Source organism: Nesoenas mayeri, assembly GCF_963082525.1.
Source record: "Nesoenas mayeri genome assembly, chromosome: 11".
Lineage (NCBI taxonomy): Eukaryota > Metazoa > Chordata > Aves > Columbiformes > Columbidae > Nesoenas > Nesoenas mayeri.
In genome coordinates this window covers 11830669-11849985 of record NC_137563.1, presented here as the reverse complement: position 1 = coordinate 11849985, position 19317 = coordinate 11830669, and the positions used below count along the sequence as shown (strand labels likewise).

At 40.1% G+C, this 19317-nt stretch overlaps 1 protein-coding gene across 2 annotated transcripts in view; it reads right to left on the bottom strand.

The window, feature by feature from the left end:
• Nucleotides 1–19317, bottom strand: part of MAP2K5 (mitogen-activated protein kinase kinase 5) — a gene marked incomplete at its 5' end in the record, with an annotated part of 125655 nt that overhangs the window by 62790 nt on the left and 43548 nt on the right. For both annotated transcript variants that reach the window (XM_080351354.1, XM_080351355.1), the window contains 4 exons: nt 6777–6825; nt 12103–12164; nt 15480–15561; nt 15660–15728. In XM_080351354.1, the coding sequence (XP_080207480.1) occupies nt 6777–6825; nt 12103–12164; nt 15480–15561; nt 15660–15728 (262 nt within the window). The remainder of the gene's footprint in view (nt 1–6776; nt 6826–12102; nt 12165–15479; nt 15562–15659; nt 15729–19317) is intronic.

Below are 19317 nucleotides of genomic sequence, written 5' to 3'. Positions count from 1 at the left end.
GGCTTCTACTGCATAAACCTGCTCCTATCTCACAGTTTTAGAGCTTTTACAGAAATTAACTGCCAGCAATGTCTTAAAACTATTACTAATCCTGCTCCAGCAAATTAAACATGAATGTACATCGTAAAGCCAGATTGTTGTTGCAAAGACCTTAATGCCGACCCCCTCCGATGTCAAAAGAAGTCGCATACTTTAAAAATTGATGTGTGAATGAACTGCTGAACACCCAGCCTGACTGTGGCGGAGGAAACATTGAGCATCGTTCTTTTCCAGGGATGCCAGTTGGGAAACAGAACGTGCGCAGTATGGCCTGGCTTAAACGTGGGGAGATTAGAGCACACTGGCTTTGCCTAATCACTGCTTTCTTCTGTCAAAATGGATTAAAAGCAATAGCTTGGAGCTTTGCCTTCTTTAAAAGTGAACACTAGTTGGGTGCAGATGGATGAAACCCAACTAGAAGAGAACCTAATTTTGTTTATCATTAAGTTTGCCTTTGTTTAGCAGATGTTTTCTGGTACCACAGTAGCTTGCTTAATTTGTCTCTGTAATGTAGAAATGTATAACCTCAATTAACAAGCTGATTAAACGCTTTCCTATATTTGAGCTAAAAATCCAGTTTAAAGAAGGGGAACACTCAGTAGTACATTATATAGCTTATGCAGATCTGTAGCTTTTAAGTTAGGTATCAATACCGCTAGTATGTTTCACAATTTCCCCCAGAACCAAAAGAAAAACCAGTCACAAGTGTTTCCATCACATTACAGCATCAACAGACTCTGTTTGTGTATTGCAATCTCCATTTCATCTTTAGGAATTCAATCAGCATGCTGTATTTTGATGGATTTTTACCTATTCTCCTGCCTGAGGTCATGAGACAGAACATTGCTACAGAGCAACCCACACAGTCACAAAATCTCCCATCCACTTCCCAATGATATTTTAGGAATATGTTTTCTGAAAACAACTTCAGGAAGACTCAGATATTTGCTGGTGACAACCTGCAAGGCAGGACGGTCCCATTCAGTGCCGAGTGACTTGGCCAAATCTCCCCAGCCGTGCTGAGAGCACCCACAGGCTCCAGCCTGAATCCCGAGACGAACAGCACGTTGGGCAGTTAATCCTGTTTAACCTTCTTTCTAAAAATATGGCAGCCGACAGAGCTACCTCATTACCAGGCTTGCGCTGAATTGTAAGGAACTAAACAGGAGATGACACAACACGTACAGAAAATACGGACATTTTGCACCATGAATCCAGCTGTTTACGGTACAAACGCTTTGAAAAGAAAACTGCAGTATCACAAGAACCCCTTGCTTCTAAATGTAAAGCATGTAATAAACATAATTAATATAATTAATAAGCAAATGGACAAGAGAAAAATTGTGGTGCAGTATGGCTGCAAATAGGTTTGTGGGATGAGGCATTATTTTTTAACAAAACAAAAATCCTTTCTCTCTGAATGGTCTGGGAAGGCAGAGGGAAGATGGAAGCATGAAACACAACGACCTCATGGAAAGAGATGATGAGGCAATATCCCCGCAGCCAAATTTTTTTTCTGTAAGTATTCAACCATGTTGTGATTCGGAGGAAGAGGCGAAATGTTCTCCATGTGCAGCCCACAAGCCCTTGTTCCCTTCACACGACCCACCAGAGGAAACACCATGTCATGTTTGTCCCGTGTCCCACCAAGGAAGAGCCACCACCTTGTGCCACCAGGGTCCGCAGCCCCCCCTCCCCTTCCCTGCCACCATGTGGGGCGGGACAGTAAGTCAGTATAATTAAAAAAGCATCTGTTGTTCATTAAGTGTGGCTTGATCCGGAAATCCTTCCACAAACAAAAACTTAATAAAAATCCTAAAAGAAAAAAAGCAAATTGGCAATTAGCACGTGAAGGAAGGGAAAACAGCGCAGGTTGGGGACTCTACTGAGCAAGCTGCTCGGAACAAATACTCTCTTGTCCTTGCAGCAGAATTTAAATAATACTACAAATGGGGGACATAAGCAAATATTTGCCATGAATTCCAACGGTTGGGTTGGTTTCTTCAAGACAAAAAGGAAGTGACAGTTCCGGACAAAACTGTCACTTCACAGAATATATTGAAAGTGGGGAGAAAAATCACCCAATCAGTAAATTAGCCTTTTTGTTTCATAAACCGCTTCAGTTAATGGGTTAAACATTTTTTTGCTTTGTTTTGGAAAACAAATGTGCATAAATAATGTTCTGCACCATCTGCTTGTGATTAATATTACTGTTTAGAAGTGAAAGAATTTAAACAAGAGCCAAAAGGGGTCATTATGCTCCCATTACCAGTGCTTGCTTAATACAAATGATTTCTATGAAGCATCATTATAGAGGATGAACAAGTCCTCTTTGTGATCTATCTGCCTAAGTTGTTTCACCTCTCTGCAAATAAATGGGACCTCCAAGCTCTTACTTATCAGTAAACAGAACTGTCAGAGGTTCAGCTTTTTGAACGCCAAACGTTTCAATCATCTTGCTTTATTGAAAAGCAAATAGATTAATGATGGGGGAGAAACCCCAATCAAATAGATTTTTAAAAGCCGTCTCATGAATTTTTCTGTCTTTTAAAAATATAAAACCACAATATGCCAGGTTCAAGGGAGCCAAGAAATACAAAAGCACAATTTTAGCTGCAGACAGCTCACAGAACATTACCGTTAAAGAGAAGGTGCTGGAAGAATGAAAATATTTGCTTGCCATAACGACCTCATCAGCATGCTTTTTGCAGAGGATGTGATTATTTTTATTTTATTATTATAATTTATTATAAATAATTATTTTAATTATTATAAAATATATACCATACATATAATGATATGATTATAAATAAGTTAAGTTGTCTATGTGTGTGCCTATATGCATTTAGCTATACATACAAACACATGTAGGTATGTATGTACATGTACACACACACACCCTCGTATTTTTGTTTGCGCTTCATTATATGTAGCACTCATTCTGATTAATGCTCACAAAGCTAAAACAGCAGAGGGGGGAAGTAAAATATGCTGCTCTGGAAATCTTTGGTGAAATCCTCGGCAAAGTTCCTGCTGGGATGACGGGAACACTCCTCGCCCATACTGCACAGGTGTCTGTCCCTAACAACCAGGCTGTGTCAAAACAAAGAGGATTTTAATATGTTCTTATGGAAGAATTACACGGAAAAAAGAAAGAGACCATCTGAGCGATGCACAAACCTCCCTCCTGTCACCGGCAGCCACGCAACCACCAGCCAGTCCAGGAGAATCTCCAGATGACCAACTCTAGTCAACCTTGCACATCACAAACCGCAAAACACCTGCAAAACTCTGACACAAATTTAAAACTCAAGCAAGAACCAAGGTCTCCAAACCGCGCAATATATACTGGCCCCTAGTACACAAATACAGATGAGCACAATTAAACACAAGCGGGTAACATTTATTTCATACATTTCCATTAAGAAGGAGGTGTGAACAGAGAAAAACATACCAGATAAAATGCATATGGTCTATACTTATTCTTGAACTTAACAGATTTTGGTTTGTCTTTATACAAACTTTGACTTTGTACATGATTAGACTTGTTTAATTGCTAATTCTGCTTTAAATCTAAGTTAATTTCTCATTACCCTTCCATTTCTACTTCTTATCCTCTGGGGAAAAGAGCACACTTATCATTGGGACATTCTCACATCTTCCAAAGAAGTGCTGGAGGTGTTAATCTTATGTTTACGTTTGATGTGGGTGTGATGCCTACGACTCCAGCTTTGGGTTTATTAATATGCACGGCTATCACCTCATTAGTTGCCAGGTTTGTTTTGAAGTTAAGCTGTAATATTTGCTGAAATGTCTGATCTGGAATAAAAGACTTTGCTCATTGTTTGTTTCTTTCGCTTTAATCCGTACTTTAGTCACAAACCAACATTTGCTGTGCTGCCTTATCCAGCTGCTTCACCACGATTGCTTCTCTGCCTCCATTATCACCAAATTCTTGACTTTTGAGCCCAGGTGAGCTCCCTGCATGGTCTGTCATAGAGCAAGGAAGTCAGGGGTAAATTTCATTTCCCTCTGATGCATGGAAAGCAGCAGGCAGCTGAAGATCACTTTGAGAAACAAGCATCTTCCTGGCGTTGCATTACTCTGCACCCATTTTTGAGATACAGAAGCACACACACATTTTCCGTATCTTAAAAACGGATCCAGAGCAATATTGAAAACCAATCCCCTGAGGAAGCTCTGCAGGATGCTGGAATGTTATCCCCTCCGTGGCATTTTGCATGTTCTCACCTTGGTCAATCCAGGAACAGACCAAGGCCAGAAAAATCGCAAGTGTGATGACAAACCAGTTTCTGCGCTTTTCTTTAGACCACAACGAGGACCACACATAATTCATCAGAAACTGAGAGCTGCTCTTCAACCAAGGCAATGAAAGCCATGCAGAAGGGGAGATCGTGTTTTACTGTTAAAGCAAAAATCAGACCCAGGCTCTAAGTTTACAGCAGAAGAAAAATGAAACGTTACGGTTCTAGTATTTATGCCCGACCACGATGCTCTCTCCGAATTCCATTCAGTAGGTGGCCAAAATATTTAATGAAAAAATTAAAAATGAAAAAAAATTCAATTTTTTTTTTTTTTTTTTGAGTGTTATAAAAGTATGGCAATGACTGTGCAGCCTCTACAGAGCGATACTGAGCTACGGATGCTCCAGCTGCTTTTTCTTTCATATTTATTCTGCCAATCTCTGTGGCAGCTCTGGCATCGAGACTGCTCAACCTCTTGCTGAGAGTGGATGGAGCTGATAAATCTCTGCATCTGGCAGCATTCAAGCTAATAGGTGAAACCATCATCAGAAATGAAGCTTCCTTGGTAACCTGCATTGAGTTGGTAATGGATTCCAGGTTATTTCTGTTATTTTAAGCCGGTGACAGCCTGGGGTCACATATACCAACAGCCTTAGAATTTCACTCCCCCTCTAATTGGGAGTAACAAAGCCAGGTCCTTAATTGATCTCTACTCACTCTTCTGGCCACAGCCTTCTTTCTGCCATGCAGGAGAGCCTGTATTCTCATACAGAATCACAGATGGTTTGTGTTGAAGGGACCTTCCCAGCTCCCCCAGTGCCACCCCTGCCATGAGCAGGGACATTTTCACCAGCTCAGGTTGCTCAGGGCCCCGTCCAGCCTGGCCTGGGATGTCTCCAGGGATGGGGCATCCAACACCTCCCTGGCCAACCTGGGCCAGGCTCTCACCACCCTTAGGGGCAACAATTTCTTCTTCATGTTCAGCCTGAATCTCCCTCCTTTAGTTTAAAACCATCACTCATCCTATCACAACAGGTCCTGCTCAAAAGTCTGTCCCCATCTTTCTTATCAGTCCCTTTTAAGTACAGAAAGGCTGTGCTAAGGTCTCCCCGGAGCTTCCCTTCTCCAGCTGAACACCCCAGCTCTCTCAGCCTGTCCTCCCAGCAGAGCTGTTCCAGCCCTCTGATGATCCTGCTGGCCTCCTCTGGTCCCTGGATCTCCCAGGATAGAAATGCTGTGAGATCAAGGAGGACCTGAAGCTGACGTCCTGCTGCTCGCTGGGCAATCTCCTCCTCCACTACAAAGTGTCCACAAAAGCCTCAGGACTGTCTGAGCTCAAGCTCCAGGGAGGGGCAGGGCCTCAATACCTGCTGGTCATTAGCATTTCCTATTAAGTTTCTTCGTCCCTGTACAGATGTCTGGATGACTCTCCAGAGGTGCCCGACTCCCTGCGCCCATCACACCAGGACACCGAGCTCCAAACCCAGGCACTTCTCATCGCCCTGCGAGAGCCCCACAATGACTCCTCAGCCACTCCAAAAGAAACCGTTTTACCTATTTGGTTTGCAACTTAAAATTTCCCACATGTCTCTCTACTTTACACTTCTCTTTCAATCCCAAGTGCTGTCGGTTACTGCACACTCCAACCGCGCACACGGGCTGGGCGAGCAGATGGGTTAAATTAAACACTATTGTTAGCAACATTAGGAACCAGAGCACTTAGTTTCAGACACTTTACAAACATTATAAATGTAATGAGTTTCTCTTTTTTATTTTTTTTTTTGGAAGGGGGTGTAGGGGGAAGGGCTTCTTTGTTCTTTAAACAGCATCTTCCACTGTTTCCAGAACTGACACTGTCTATCAAAGTCCTAAAATATCTGAATTAAATTACCACAATTTTTTAAACAAAATGTAACAGCATTAAAAAGCAAGATATAAAGGACTTTTTTAAAAATACAGCTTAGCTTCAGGAAGGAGAATGAACAGCAAAATCCCCAAATGGCTTATATTCAAGCATGTTTATAGTTTCTTTGGTTATTCATGACCATGACAGTTGGCCACAATTTTAGAGATGTGAGACTCTAGCAACGCTTGTGGCTGTCACGTGAGGTTTCTGAAGTACCTAAGAAAACTCATTATGTATCTTCTGTTTTCAATGCTAGTCAAACATCTGATTTTCCTTGCTGATTTTTCCACTGGGCACCTGTTTGCAACCCTAAGCATCTAAATCTCTATAAAATTCATTTATCTCGTTAGTCTTTTCTTTGTAGAGGAGGAAGGAGGGCAATAAAAGAGAACAGCAGTAATAATATTTTATCAGAAAATCTGCAAGGCTAATGAATAAGATTCATTCTGTGGTACTCCACTGGAATCAAACCAGATGTTAGTGTGGTCTACTGCCTCTCTAGAAAGTGTTGTTAAAATCAAATAATATGGCATTTCATTGGAAAACAGAAACCATCTGTTACTCACCTCTGTGTAAAATCTTCAGACTCCATAAATAGGTGAGGCCTTTCACAACCTGAATTGAAAAGAAAAAGCAACAACACGTCTTAAAGATTCCTAGTAAGAAACAAGACAGGTCTCAGCTGGCGCGAGCCATTAGAGACACGAGTTCCAGTGAAGAACGGAGCCAGGGCCATGAAAAGGGTGACACAGCATCCCTTCCAAAGGACTGCGGGACCCACAGCAACTGAGGCAAACCTGCTGCAGACTGAATGGCAACACGTTAAGAACACACGAATAAACTCCTTCCCAGGTCTGTACACTGAAGTCAGCTGAACTTAAACTGAATCCCTTTAGGCATTTCAGTGCATTTTTAATTTACCTATCTTTGCTGGGGTGTTAAAAATCATGAAAGGCAAAGTGTGTAATGATTTTTCTTCTTGCAATAAAAGCAACCCGGTGAAATTAAAGGCCAGAAAATAACAAAATCGCTAATAGGCTCTTGCACTTCATCCTCCCTTTCCCCTTTTTTTCCATTTGGTGCATCTATACTTTTTCCTCCTTTATTTCTCATGCTTTTACTTACTCAATGCACATGCAGATCACTTCTTCTTGAATTGTATATATTGTCTCATTCTTCATATCACTCATCTTGGACAAACACAAATCTTACTATGCCTCACTGCCCCAGAAAATACAATTGGGACCCCGAAATGCTAAGATTTGGGGCAGACTTTGAGCTGCTCTTCCTGAGTTTGCTCCTTCCACTCCCTAAACTGTTAAAACCAAACTCACAATCCTGTTACTCCAGCACTACACTGGAGTGTTTTATGCATGAGATGTATTTTAATGAAAATTTGTAGGACGTGCGGGTGTATTTCCCAAACCAACAACCCTGACACTTCCTTACATAGAATATGTACATATGGCTCTTTCAGGGCCAACAAGATCATCACTGGATCCAACCGCCACTCCATTTATTGTCTATATACAACCTGATTATAATAACGCCAAATTAAACGAGCCAACTTCATTCAGCCAGCTCCCTAAGAGAGCAGCTGGGTGTCACAAGTTATCCTCTCTGCAGGTTTTGTTTCTGTAAAGTAATTAAACCCCAATACTTCTTGCATTTTTAATATAGTAATTTTTCCCCTGGATTTACTACTTTCACAAGCCCAGAGAACTAACAAGATTCTACAAACCTAATTCTACTACTGCTGACTGTTTATCCAAACCATCCCTGCTGTCTCAGGCAGCTTTTTTAACAGAGCAAATATTTTTTTACCAAGTTCTCACCTATGAGATGACATTCCATTCATTTTCCTGAGACACTCTCTTTGTGCGTCTCCAGAACAATAAAACATTTTCGACATTTGCAAAGTTGTAAGAATTTTTCAGACAAAACAATTACATTCTTTTCATTGTCCAAGTGGACCGAAATGAAATTACTTCTGCTGCAGTGATCAAGCAGAAGTGCTAAAAATATTATGCAGCCTCAAAACAGACAGCATAATGATTTTCAGCCTTCCTATTGGATTAGAAACTAATATTAAAATTTATTCTGTAACCAAAACCCGATGTCAGTGGAATCTGAATCTCTTTTGTATAGCAAATAATGATTCTGGATCCCTAGTAAATGACTTCAGGTGGCAATTCCTCAGTGTTCACCTCACACTCCAGCCCCAGCTATTGCGTGGCCTCAGATGGTAATTACCTGTAACAAAAGGCCTTAGTCAAATTCTGCATGCCCGGCGCTGTGGCCTTGTTCACGTTAGCCTTTCAAAGAGCAAAACAGGGGAATTCTACTTACACAGCATTTTGACATAAGAAAAAAAAAAAAAAGAAGTAGTATTGATGCAAAAGTAAATAAAGGGGGTGCAACATTTCAGGCTTCCTCCAATGGTAAAAGTGATTTTGAGAACAGTGAGCTGCTTTGGTTATTCAACATATATTTAGACTATTTAAAATCTTTAAAACCGTTTAAAATGATCTCATTTATTTTAAAGTTTGTATTTGTAGAAAAAAGGAAACATTTCCTACAGAAAATGAAATCAACAGCTGTGAGTTATTAAGCATCTTTATTACGGAACATGTGCTGAATAAGCAGTTATAAAAGACACAGTATTAAACAAACTCTCACATTCAGTTTCTCTCAGCCCGAGTGTACAAAGGAATGAAAAGAGTATTTTCCCTTGATTCTGGGCTGCAAATATGCGCACAGGAGCCCCCCGAATGGACCAACCTAGTGCAAAGTACCGTTATTCACTTCCCTTACATTTGCCTATTAGGGAAGGACTCTTTAAGTATTAAGTATTATTCTAAAAGAGTGCTGGAACAGAGTATCTTTTGACTGAACCTCTAGCAGGAATTATTGGTATTCAGTAAAGTAGGTTGTACAACAATGACTTGACAAAGCCTTGACACAAAAAGTACTTCCAGCTGCTGTCAATCACTCACTCTCTTGACAGTTCAAGTGCACATCCTTTCAGGGAGAACTTCAATCAACATTAGCACTCAAAATACAGTGCACAATGTCACTGCTTCAGAAATTGAAGTGAAAATAAATGTGTGAAGCGGCAAGCAAAGGGAGAACAGGCTTTCCAGCGGCAGACCCAAACCAGCCCGCATCAGGGGGAAACCAGGAGGGCCCACAACATCACTTTGGGGTTCCCGAGACTCGTCCTGTGGGAAAGCACACCAGCGATTCACACAAATAAAGAATACAAGGAAGAAGAAAGATTTCCCCTTCTCGTTGACCCTGTCTCATACAGGCAAGCGGGATGAATTTTACGATGAAGTCAGAGATCCCTCCCATTTCTTAGTGACTCAAGTCTCAGCAGATTCTACCTCTCTCTTTCCCCTTTATCATGTCCCCAAATGAACAGTGCTTCTCCCCAAGCTCTGGCAAACACTTTCCTCCTTTAAGGATTTATTTTCACTGCCTTGCTTTATTTCCAGCATTCTGTCTTTCAGCCTCAAACCTCGGCCTCACCCTTTGCTCCTCAAAAAAATAACTAAGAGAGAAGAGTATCGCACTTGGCAATATATTTCTGCTATTTCAGCTTGAAAGCTGATTGTCCATTGCAATTAACAGTGACCACTTCTTCAATGGGAAATGAATAACAAGAATGCTAAAGAACGCTATGGTGTATGGGCTACACATATTCTACATGGCTTGGATATCCAGTCTAATTCTCAGCAGATAAGGGTTCACATCAGAAAAAATACCATGGCAGTTGCCATCATCAGAAAATGTTTGTTTCAGGAGACAAAACTCCAAAATCTAATTGGGACAGTACCAGATGAGAAAGCAAATACTGTACATGCCCCCCAAGCAGTACACTGGTATTTAGACTAGAATTTCAAGGAAACGAGAAACCAGCACTGACATCATGCTGTCCTTTTGGCTACAGAGAGACAGGGTGGTCAGCACAGCGATGTGTCTTGAGGAGTTCAGCCCCAAAGCCGAGATCAAAGAGTGCAGGGAAACGACCTCAAGCACAACTCCGTGTATAACTGAGCAAACGTATCTGGAATTTCCTGCACCTTTCGTGCTTGTTGCTGAGAGTAGAACATTTTTTAAGGGTTGTCAGTCCACTACTATTCACAATAATTAAATTTGTAGAACAAGAAAAGAAGCAAGAAAATAATCTGGTTGGAGCAAGTGGAATGACTGAGATGTTGCTAAACATCTATATGTGCCAGCATATTTTTCCTCTGGAAACGGTTTCACTTAAAACCTCCTACAAGTATAACACAAGGGTATTCTAATTAACAGACGTGCAGGTCACACATATTATTAAGCAGCTTCAATAGACTAATGCGTTGTATATTCTCTCAAGAGAATAAAAGACAAATGACTCTGTGTACATGGTGTACAAGGTAGAAAGAAAACATACAGGTTGGAAAAAAAGAGACACTATGGAAACTCCAGATTTTGTCCACAGAATCCATGAGTACAAGCTCTAGCTTTTGTTTGATGTTCTCCTTCTTATCAGCACACGAACAGAAATCCTCTAGGCTTTGGGAAATCTTTGCAAGCTGTTCAGCATGGGGATTATGGTGTCTGTGTACAGGACTCAGCAAAAAGGTGTCCTGACCACCAAATGAGCAACTGGAACATCAGCCACCAAGACACAGGATGGCCACGTGTGCAGACTTAATGGAGCCACTCCTGCTGCCACTGATAAATTACAGAAAAAACCCTCTTTTTTTCACCTCTTTGCTGACCCCTGCACCACACTGGGCACGGGTACAGGTTGCTAAAGCAGCAAATAAAATAACTAGAAAAAGTGAAGTATCGGTGCACCGTCCATGTCAGGGAGTCACGCTCACTAACTAACAGATTTGTTAAGAGATGACCCTGCGGGTGAACAAAAAAATATATATATCTATCAAGACATGAAAGATGGGGCTGAAGCACCATCATTATGGATAAGTGAAAAATTGGAAGAGAACATCTGCAGAATACCAAGCCAGGTGGGTTAGGAAGGATGGGGAAGAGACAAAAGCACATAAGGAAATGTTAAGGTAAGTTATTGTGGATGTATCAAATACACAATATGAAAGGAGATACGGAAAAGGAGAAGGAAGAAGCATCTGAGAAAATGCTTGAAGGTCCATCCCAGTATTTTTAGACTATACACATACTACTTAGCATCAGGAATATGAGGAAGAAGAGATGAAACGGTTTTTACTCTGAACTGAAGGTGAAAAGCATTCAAATTCCATAAGAAACTGCTAGGTTATATAATGAGCAGATTTGAAGCTACTTAGAGGAAAGCGCATCAGAGAAGGATGTTCATCACCCTGGGCAGGCCACACAAATTAAGAGAAAGTAGAGCTGTGAATTACAATGAACAGAGACTAAATAGCTGCCTGTGTTGGATTAAAGGATTTAAATTGTCAGCTTGATGTATAATGAATGTGAAAACCCAGCACTTAATTAAATGGCACATGATAGAATAACTTTGTTACGCTTTAAACTGCTTAAGTTATCAAAGTATTCCTTATATTTAGCAATTGTTTAGCAGTATCTCTCTCCCTTGTGAGATCCACTAAGACGTTGGTCATTGACCCTGTGTTCAGCTCCGGCAAAATACAGAACTTTTTCCTTTTTATTCTTTTTTTTGGTTGGTCTGTAATCTGAGTTTTCAATCACAGCTACTGCATTTCTAGCAATGCAAAATCACTGAATCACTTCTTAAAGGAACCACAGAGCACAGGACTCGAAAGGTAAATAAAGGCAGTTAAGAGGACTGGTCCATCCTACAAGGGACACATGTATGCTTTCATCAGAGACACATTGCGCGCATCATCAAAAACTGAAAGACAAAAAGAAAAAAGTACTTACAGCTACTGCTATTCTTCCAAGTACATGTTCTGGAATTTTTCTATAAACATCCAAAGAACCCCCTGCAGGGACAAACAAAATGTGCTTAGGTAATATAAAATGAAATACTGCCCTAGATTTGAAGTCACAAGGGGTTTCTAGGCCTTGGTTATTAATAAAAACACCATCAATGATGTAACAATAACTGTGTCAGAAATAACTGACCTTAAAAATCTACCAAACTCTGAATAAACACATGAAACAGTACTCAGGTCTCTTTTCACTCATGTTACTTATTTTTTGCTTTAATATTCAAACTCTTTTTAGAAAATCTTCCAGTCACAGGACAGGATATCAAAAATGGGAGGCAATAAAGCAAATCTAAAATCAAGAATTAAAAAATAGCCAAGTAGAAGGGAAAAAAAAAAAAGCCAAGCCAATTCCAAGCAGAGCAGCTCACATTTAGCTTGCAGGAACATGCTGAGGTTCTCTAAAGTGCTCAGCACGGCTGGGCCAACACTGAGCAATTAAGAAAACTACACCTTGTACTTTGCTTATGGTTCAGCTTTTAAAAGTAAAAACCACTAATTTGGAAATGCTGCAATCCAAAGAAGTCACCAGGTGCTTATTCTAGTCTTCAGCCTTAATTTTACAACCGTTCTTATATATACCATACTTATTCTAATGACAGGGGTTTCATGGTGGTGGTAGTGGTTGTTTTTCCCCCCTCATTTTCCTCATCCTCTCTACTGTCAGAAATACAGTATGTGTTTATCTTTGCTAATGTTGCCTTGATTCCAGGTCACTGAAACCCCTATTCATTTAATCTTTCAATTTATACTGCCCACGTTACCTGTCTATTATAATTAACTTCAGTTCTAAAAGTAAATATAAGTACTATTTAATAGAAATAAGAGGATGCAGCATCACAGATATCTTCTGCTCATTACAAAAGCCAGACAGAAGGCAATAATATAGCAGGTGGTTCCTGTTTATGCCTATAACATATTCTTAAATTTCAGACAAAAAAGACATATTTTCATACACCAAACTGCTAAGTCTTGCTATTACGGATGTCACTAAAGGCAGCGCTGTTTGGAAAATTAAGGAAAGTATCTTTCTGCAAACAATCGGGAAAAATCTGCCATTCTTCTGCAGCGGACAACATTTCCAAATCCAAATCCATAATGTTAGCTCTCAAATGCACATGCAGACATCAAGGTACAGCCTGAGAACCTGCCCCTCTCACGACTTTTAAGAGGAACTCAGTGGGAGTTCAGTTGTTTCCAGGAGAAGGGGCAACATCAGAAGGAAAAGGCAATAGTGCATTTAACCACCTTTATTTACAAGAACATAATCTTCATTATAAATATAAAAGGGCAGCCTCATTTTGCATCTCTAATGATCTTTAAGATCATTTGACAGGTGGCAGGGTGACCCAGGGCAGTTTGGCCTCAGTGTTTTAATATTTGCGGACTCGGAATTATTTGGCTTTTTCCTGCTTGAAGAAGCCAGGAAAGAAACAATATGATACGATAATACATGGGCAGCACCTTTTCCCTGTGTATACCCCTAAGTCACAAGTATCCCCAAAAGAGGCAGATCCACCTGTATTTAAGTAATTCAAAAAGGAAATACCATGTTTTGTAATATGGTAGAGGATATCACTGGGATACAGACACAAACTGGCCTAAGACAGTCAAAAGGGCTGAAAATTTGTCAAGGTTAAAGCTGTTCATCTGCAGGATGACAAAGTGTTTTTTCTTATCTCTTCCTGCGTCCTTACGCATCAAAATTAAAGGTCTGGGGAGAGAAAGAAAAAAAAAGGCAAGGTCCCTTTATTTGCATTTTGTTCTTCCTTTAACTGATTGCTGTTGCTTCCTGCCAGAAGGAGTGCACACCATGAGGCAGAGCAGAGGTCATCTGCAGGATAATTCCAAGTAATTTGTACATGGTCAGTAAACACCATTGTTGTGCAACATCATGAGGGATGCATACCCTGAAGGCTTCAATATTTTCAAATAAGAAATTGGAACTGCAAGCCTTTATGTCCGTCACTTTTTAAAGAAATCTCTGAATCAGGAGCGCACGTACTCCAGGCAGACACACGTTTTGGCACGAGTAGATGCTTCCGTACTGCATGTGACGACACTTAACGCAGGCTTGCAAGTCTGAGTAAAACTGCAAGGGCAGAACAGAGAAATGGCGAATAGTCACCCAGCGGGAGAGCAGCAAAGAATTTCACTTGTGGGCTTTGCTGAATAAACGTAATACCTCTTCATCTAATGTGGGAAATCTGAGAGAACACACATACTTGAAAACGGGGCACAGTGATGGCACAGAGGTAGAAAGTGTAAAAAGAAATAACAGTAATAACAAACCATTCTAACAGGGAGAAAACAAAATGCACCATAAACACCTAAAGGGCTTTATCCATGGTCCCCATCAAAAAGAAAGAAGCTACTCAATGATGTTTAATGGTTCATATTTGGCTTTGGAAATCTTTCCTGCAAGAAAGCCCTGGTAAATTATTCACAAGATCTTTACTTCTTCAAACCCAGCTTAGCTGAACCTTTGTGAAAAACCCAGATAGGGCACAAAATGCTGGCTCATAAGAAAATTCTGGAGAAACAGACTATTGCTTGTAACAACACCATGATGCTCAAAGTTGAATGCTGTGCAGTGGGTTCTTGCGCATGAGACTGCATCAGTCACAAGATGCTCTCAAGATTGATACACAGAGGGCAGCAATGATTATAAATCACTGTAATCAGTATAATTGTTCTGCTTTTTCTCCAAGAATGCCACGCAGGACAAGATTACAAAGCAAAGAACTAATGTATCTCCATGATGACAGTGGCATCAGTCTGTGGGGAAGGGGATATCGCCGGTGTGAAGGAACAAGAGTAAACTCAAAAAGAAACTTGGCGCAGAACTGTGAAACAGCTGCGGGAGAGAATAATTCCTTGCCTTGCAATTAAGAGACGATTTCCACTGAAAACACATAGGACATTGGGTTAATAGATTTCTTTAAAAGAAAATCTGTTTTGGCTATCAAAACAGTAAAAGTGAGGAACAGCTGTTTTGTCAGCGAGGACAGATTGTAGGGAAGACTCAAATATCAAACTACAAATTAAGCTAGCATTTATTTCTGTTCTATTTACATTTTCAATAAAAGTAAGTGAAGTTACACTCTGGGAAAATACAGCACACCATGGAGAATATAACGCAATCTCAATGCCAACCTGCTTTTTTTAAAAACTACCTGCAAAGTTATAAATACCTAAAATTTTCAAGTCATACAACTGCATTTTGCTCCATTCTGGTGAAGCACAACTTTGTATTATTTTCCCATTTATGTGTTTAGCAACTGAAAGCATACTAGATATACAACTCACCATCCATGAACTCTGTACACAATGAAATTCTGTTTTCTACAAAAAACGCTCCATAAAATCCTATGATATATGATGAGTCGCACTGGAAAAAGAAAGGGAAAAAAAAAAGAGAAGCCTGTTTTAAAATTTGCTGTAAGATGATTATAAGCAAGTATAATGGAAATGAGAAAACCTGTGTACCTTATAAAGAATTTCTAACTCCGACATTATCTGCTTCTGGAGTTCCAGTGTTATATCTAAGGGTATGACCTAAAATGCAAACGATGGACGTGTGATTAGAAAAAGTGAACGCTTCAAAATAAAAAAACAGAAGATCTATGTATTAATGATCCTCATGTGAGAAAAGCAAAGAGAGGAATAGCTTCTCTGCTGTTCCCATCACCCAGGCCCATTTGTCATCATTTTGAGCCAGGCTCTACACCAGGACTAAAGCACCATGTGCCGCAGCCAAGGCGGGAAGCGCTGTCTGGAGTTTTCAGGATTTTCAAGACAGCCCCTCTCAGTAAGGACGCTGGTTCCAACAGAACTAGCGTTGAAAGTCAACTTTTACAAACAATTCTTTGCTACAATTTGTTGAACAGTTGCACACTTAATTTTTAAGCACAGCTCTCTAAACCAAAATGGACTTTACATGGATTTAGCCAAGCTCGGTCTTCTATCACACAATATTTCACAGCTGAATACTTTAAGCTAGGAAGGAAACCAAGTCTAATCAATTTGTGGAATTAGCAGAACAGATACAGGCTGCACATACTGCTGACGAAACAAAATACAGAGAGACCATTTCCAAACACACGCAGTATCAAAATCTGTCTAAAAGAAAAAACTATAATCTGTTTCTATCGAGAGTTTGCTTTAGGGTTATTTATAGAAGCTGTCACTAAACTAAATTGTAAGTGTACTACAGAGTTGCCAAGAAACGTTTAGCACACTTGTCTAGATCAATAATCATTTGCCAACAATATTCACTTACATTTTTCCAGCGTGAAAAACTTAAAATAATTCACTGGAATACCATCATTTGCACCCATTGAATATTAACCTAATTTAATCTTGCCGACCATCTAAAATTAAATTTTCTCTCGGTAAATTCTACTCACAGTGAGAAATTGCCCTGCCTCCTTTACTCTGAAGGCTTCAACGACCTCCATGACGACTAGTTAGCGTGATCAGTGCCAAATCCATCACTAGTTAGTGTGATCAGCGTCAAATCCAATCAACCAAGACCGGCAATGAAGGTCTCTGACTGATTTGCATTAACTATAATTACATCCAGACCCTGCGTTCTAATAGTGAAGATAACCCGGCAAAGCAGGGCTACCCTATTGACAAATGTTCAGGATACTATACGGCAGAGCACGTATAGAAATGTAACGGTACGGTATGCATACATCACCATAAAGTAAATGAGGAGAGACCACTGTCTTACTTTCTGTGCACAACTATCGTGCAGAAGCGTTTGCTTCCATCTGAACGCGACTTACAACACCAGAGAGACACTCATCTCATGTCAAGGTTGGAGGAACCTGATGTTATTTACAGCATTGAAATGTGGGACAAAGAGGGAAAAAAAATAAATCTACATAGCACTGCCTTAATCTGCATTTGAAATCTCCATGGTCATGCTCATTTTGTATAAAATTTCCAAGCCTGAATAGAAAAGGAAGTTTGTATGTGTGAAACATCTTGTAAGAATACGTGAGCTGACAGTGCTAAGCATGGGCTAGAATAACGTTAAAACAAGAAAATAAAACAAATGGGTTGTTATTATTATTATTAAAAATAATAATAACTCTAAACCAACCCATCAAAAATAATATTAAAAACCCCAAACCCGAACAAACAAAACCCTCCAAATCAAACACACGCCCTCAAACCCATTGCTACCAAGGACAAAGCTGTGTTTGGCTGCACCTTCCACAACTGTGACACAGGTAAGCAAAGGAGATGTAAAATTAGACAACAAACTTTTCCAAAATGGCAACGTTGGAAAGAACTTTTCTGGCAAAAAATCACTGCAATTTTCTCAATTATTAAAAGTGGAAAAGTGAAAATGAATTTATCAGGCACAGAATAAAATGCCATGAGGTCCCATGGCTCCGTTCAACTCGTGCAGGAGCAGTATTTCAAGTTTGCACCAGAATCCCCCAACAAAAGTCTGAGGAGCAGAGAAGCTCGGCACTGGTCCCCAGCCGCCCCAGGATATATTTTTTTTAAATTTAAATGACATTGAGATCCTCTGGGATTCAGCAAGGTGCTCCACACCCTCCTGCACATCCTCGTTTTCCAGTTCCTGCCTAAAATACAGCACTCTTGGAATAACTTAACGCATTTATAACATACTTGAACTCAACATCCCCAACGTTTCCAGTGAAAAGGGTTAATTTCTATCAGAATACCTGAGCAGATTCCCCCTGCTCTCCACTACACCTCCAGGACAAATAAGGATGAGTTGTCAAGTTAAATACAAGCAGTCAAGTGACTGAATTATAATTTACTCTGTGCTCAATTTAAATTAGTGTGAAGCTATTAAAATATACAGTATAAATACGGCAATTCATCACAAGCTGTCATGGATGACTTCATCTATTTGCTGGAGTGGCATACGTTCCACTAAAGGGAACGAGAGCAAAATCACAGGTCAAATTAAACTGCTATTCTGTTTTAATTCACTTATTTAATCTGTGGCGACATAATTGTCTTTTACAGTATGTACAACTCAAAGGAAATTTGGGAGTATTATAGTCAGTATACAAATGATTAATCAAATGGTCCATTTAAATGCTGGCTTAAGAGCAGGAGAAACTCCAAGCAGTCGAAGAATGGCAATCAGCCAGTGTACACTCACATTTTTCATTAGGATTTTTCCCTCTAATTAGGAAAAAGCTACCTTAGAAGATTCTATTAAATCCTCTGCACATAACCTAGCTGTAAAGTTTACACCAAATATGTAATAACGGCTTTGGTCTGTAATACAGTTATTAAAATGGGTTTGTTCTCCTGTTCAATATGTTTACAAGATTATCTACCAGCTAAAAGCATTTTAATCAACAGGTTTGCATCATGTTATCTCGTCCTAACAAATCTGTACATTCTCGTCAAAAAAAGCCCCCCAATATGCAGAGTTCTGCTTTCACAGATCCATCCAGTGATGTCCCTTTTAGGGTGCAAATTGTCTGTGATGATTGTGTCAAGCTGCTGGCATTACCGTCCTCTTTGTATCGCTGGGTATGCTGAGCCATAAATTGTTAAATAACTTTCTTAATAGCGCGAGCTGGCACCATCACAACCAGAACAGGTTTCCTGACCAGTTTGTGAGCACATTATATTAAACTGTGATAACACACACACATTTTGACTCAATATTTCTTTTGAAATCACATTAAATATATATACATAAAAAAGAGAGCGATAGGACCATCATGAGCAGCATCTACAAGAACATCCTGAAGATTTGGGAAACTGGGTTCTAATTATCCACCAGAACTCACCAACGCACGGACTCAAAGGGAAACAAGGAGGTGAAATTGCTGGGGGAAAAGGTTTTTTTGTGCCACAGGGAGGTGATTTCAATTAACCTTGCAAAGCCTGAACTCATTTCCCCTCCTGCCGGGGCGATTTTCCTCCTGCTCCTGCTCCTCTCCAGGCGGCTTCCGAGGGCACCGATGCCAATGCCGAGCGGGGCTGGCACAGAAGATGCTCTGTAGAGCTTGAAAAATATGATCTTTTTCTGTACTTTTCTGCCTATTACGACTCTGAGAATTCCTATCTTTGTCTACCTGCTCGTGACAGGTTTAGGAATGACCGATACCACTTGGAAGGACTTTTTCAAAAACTT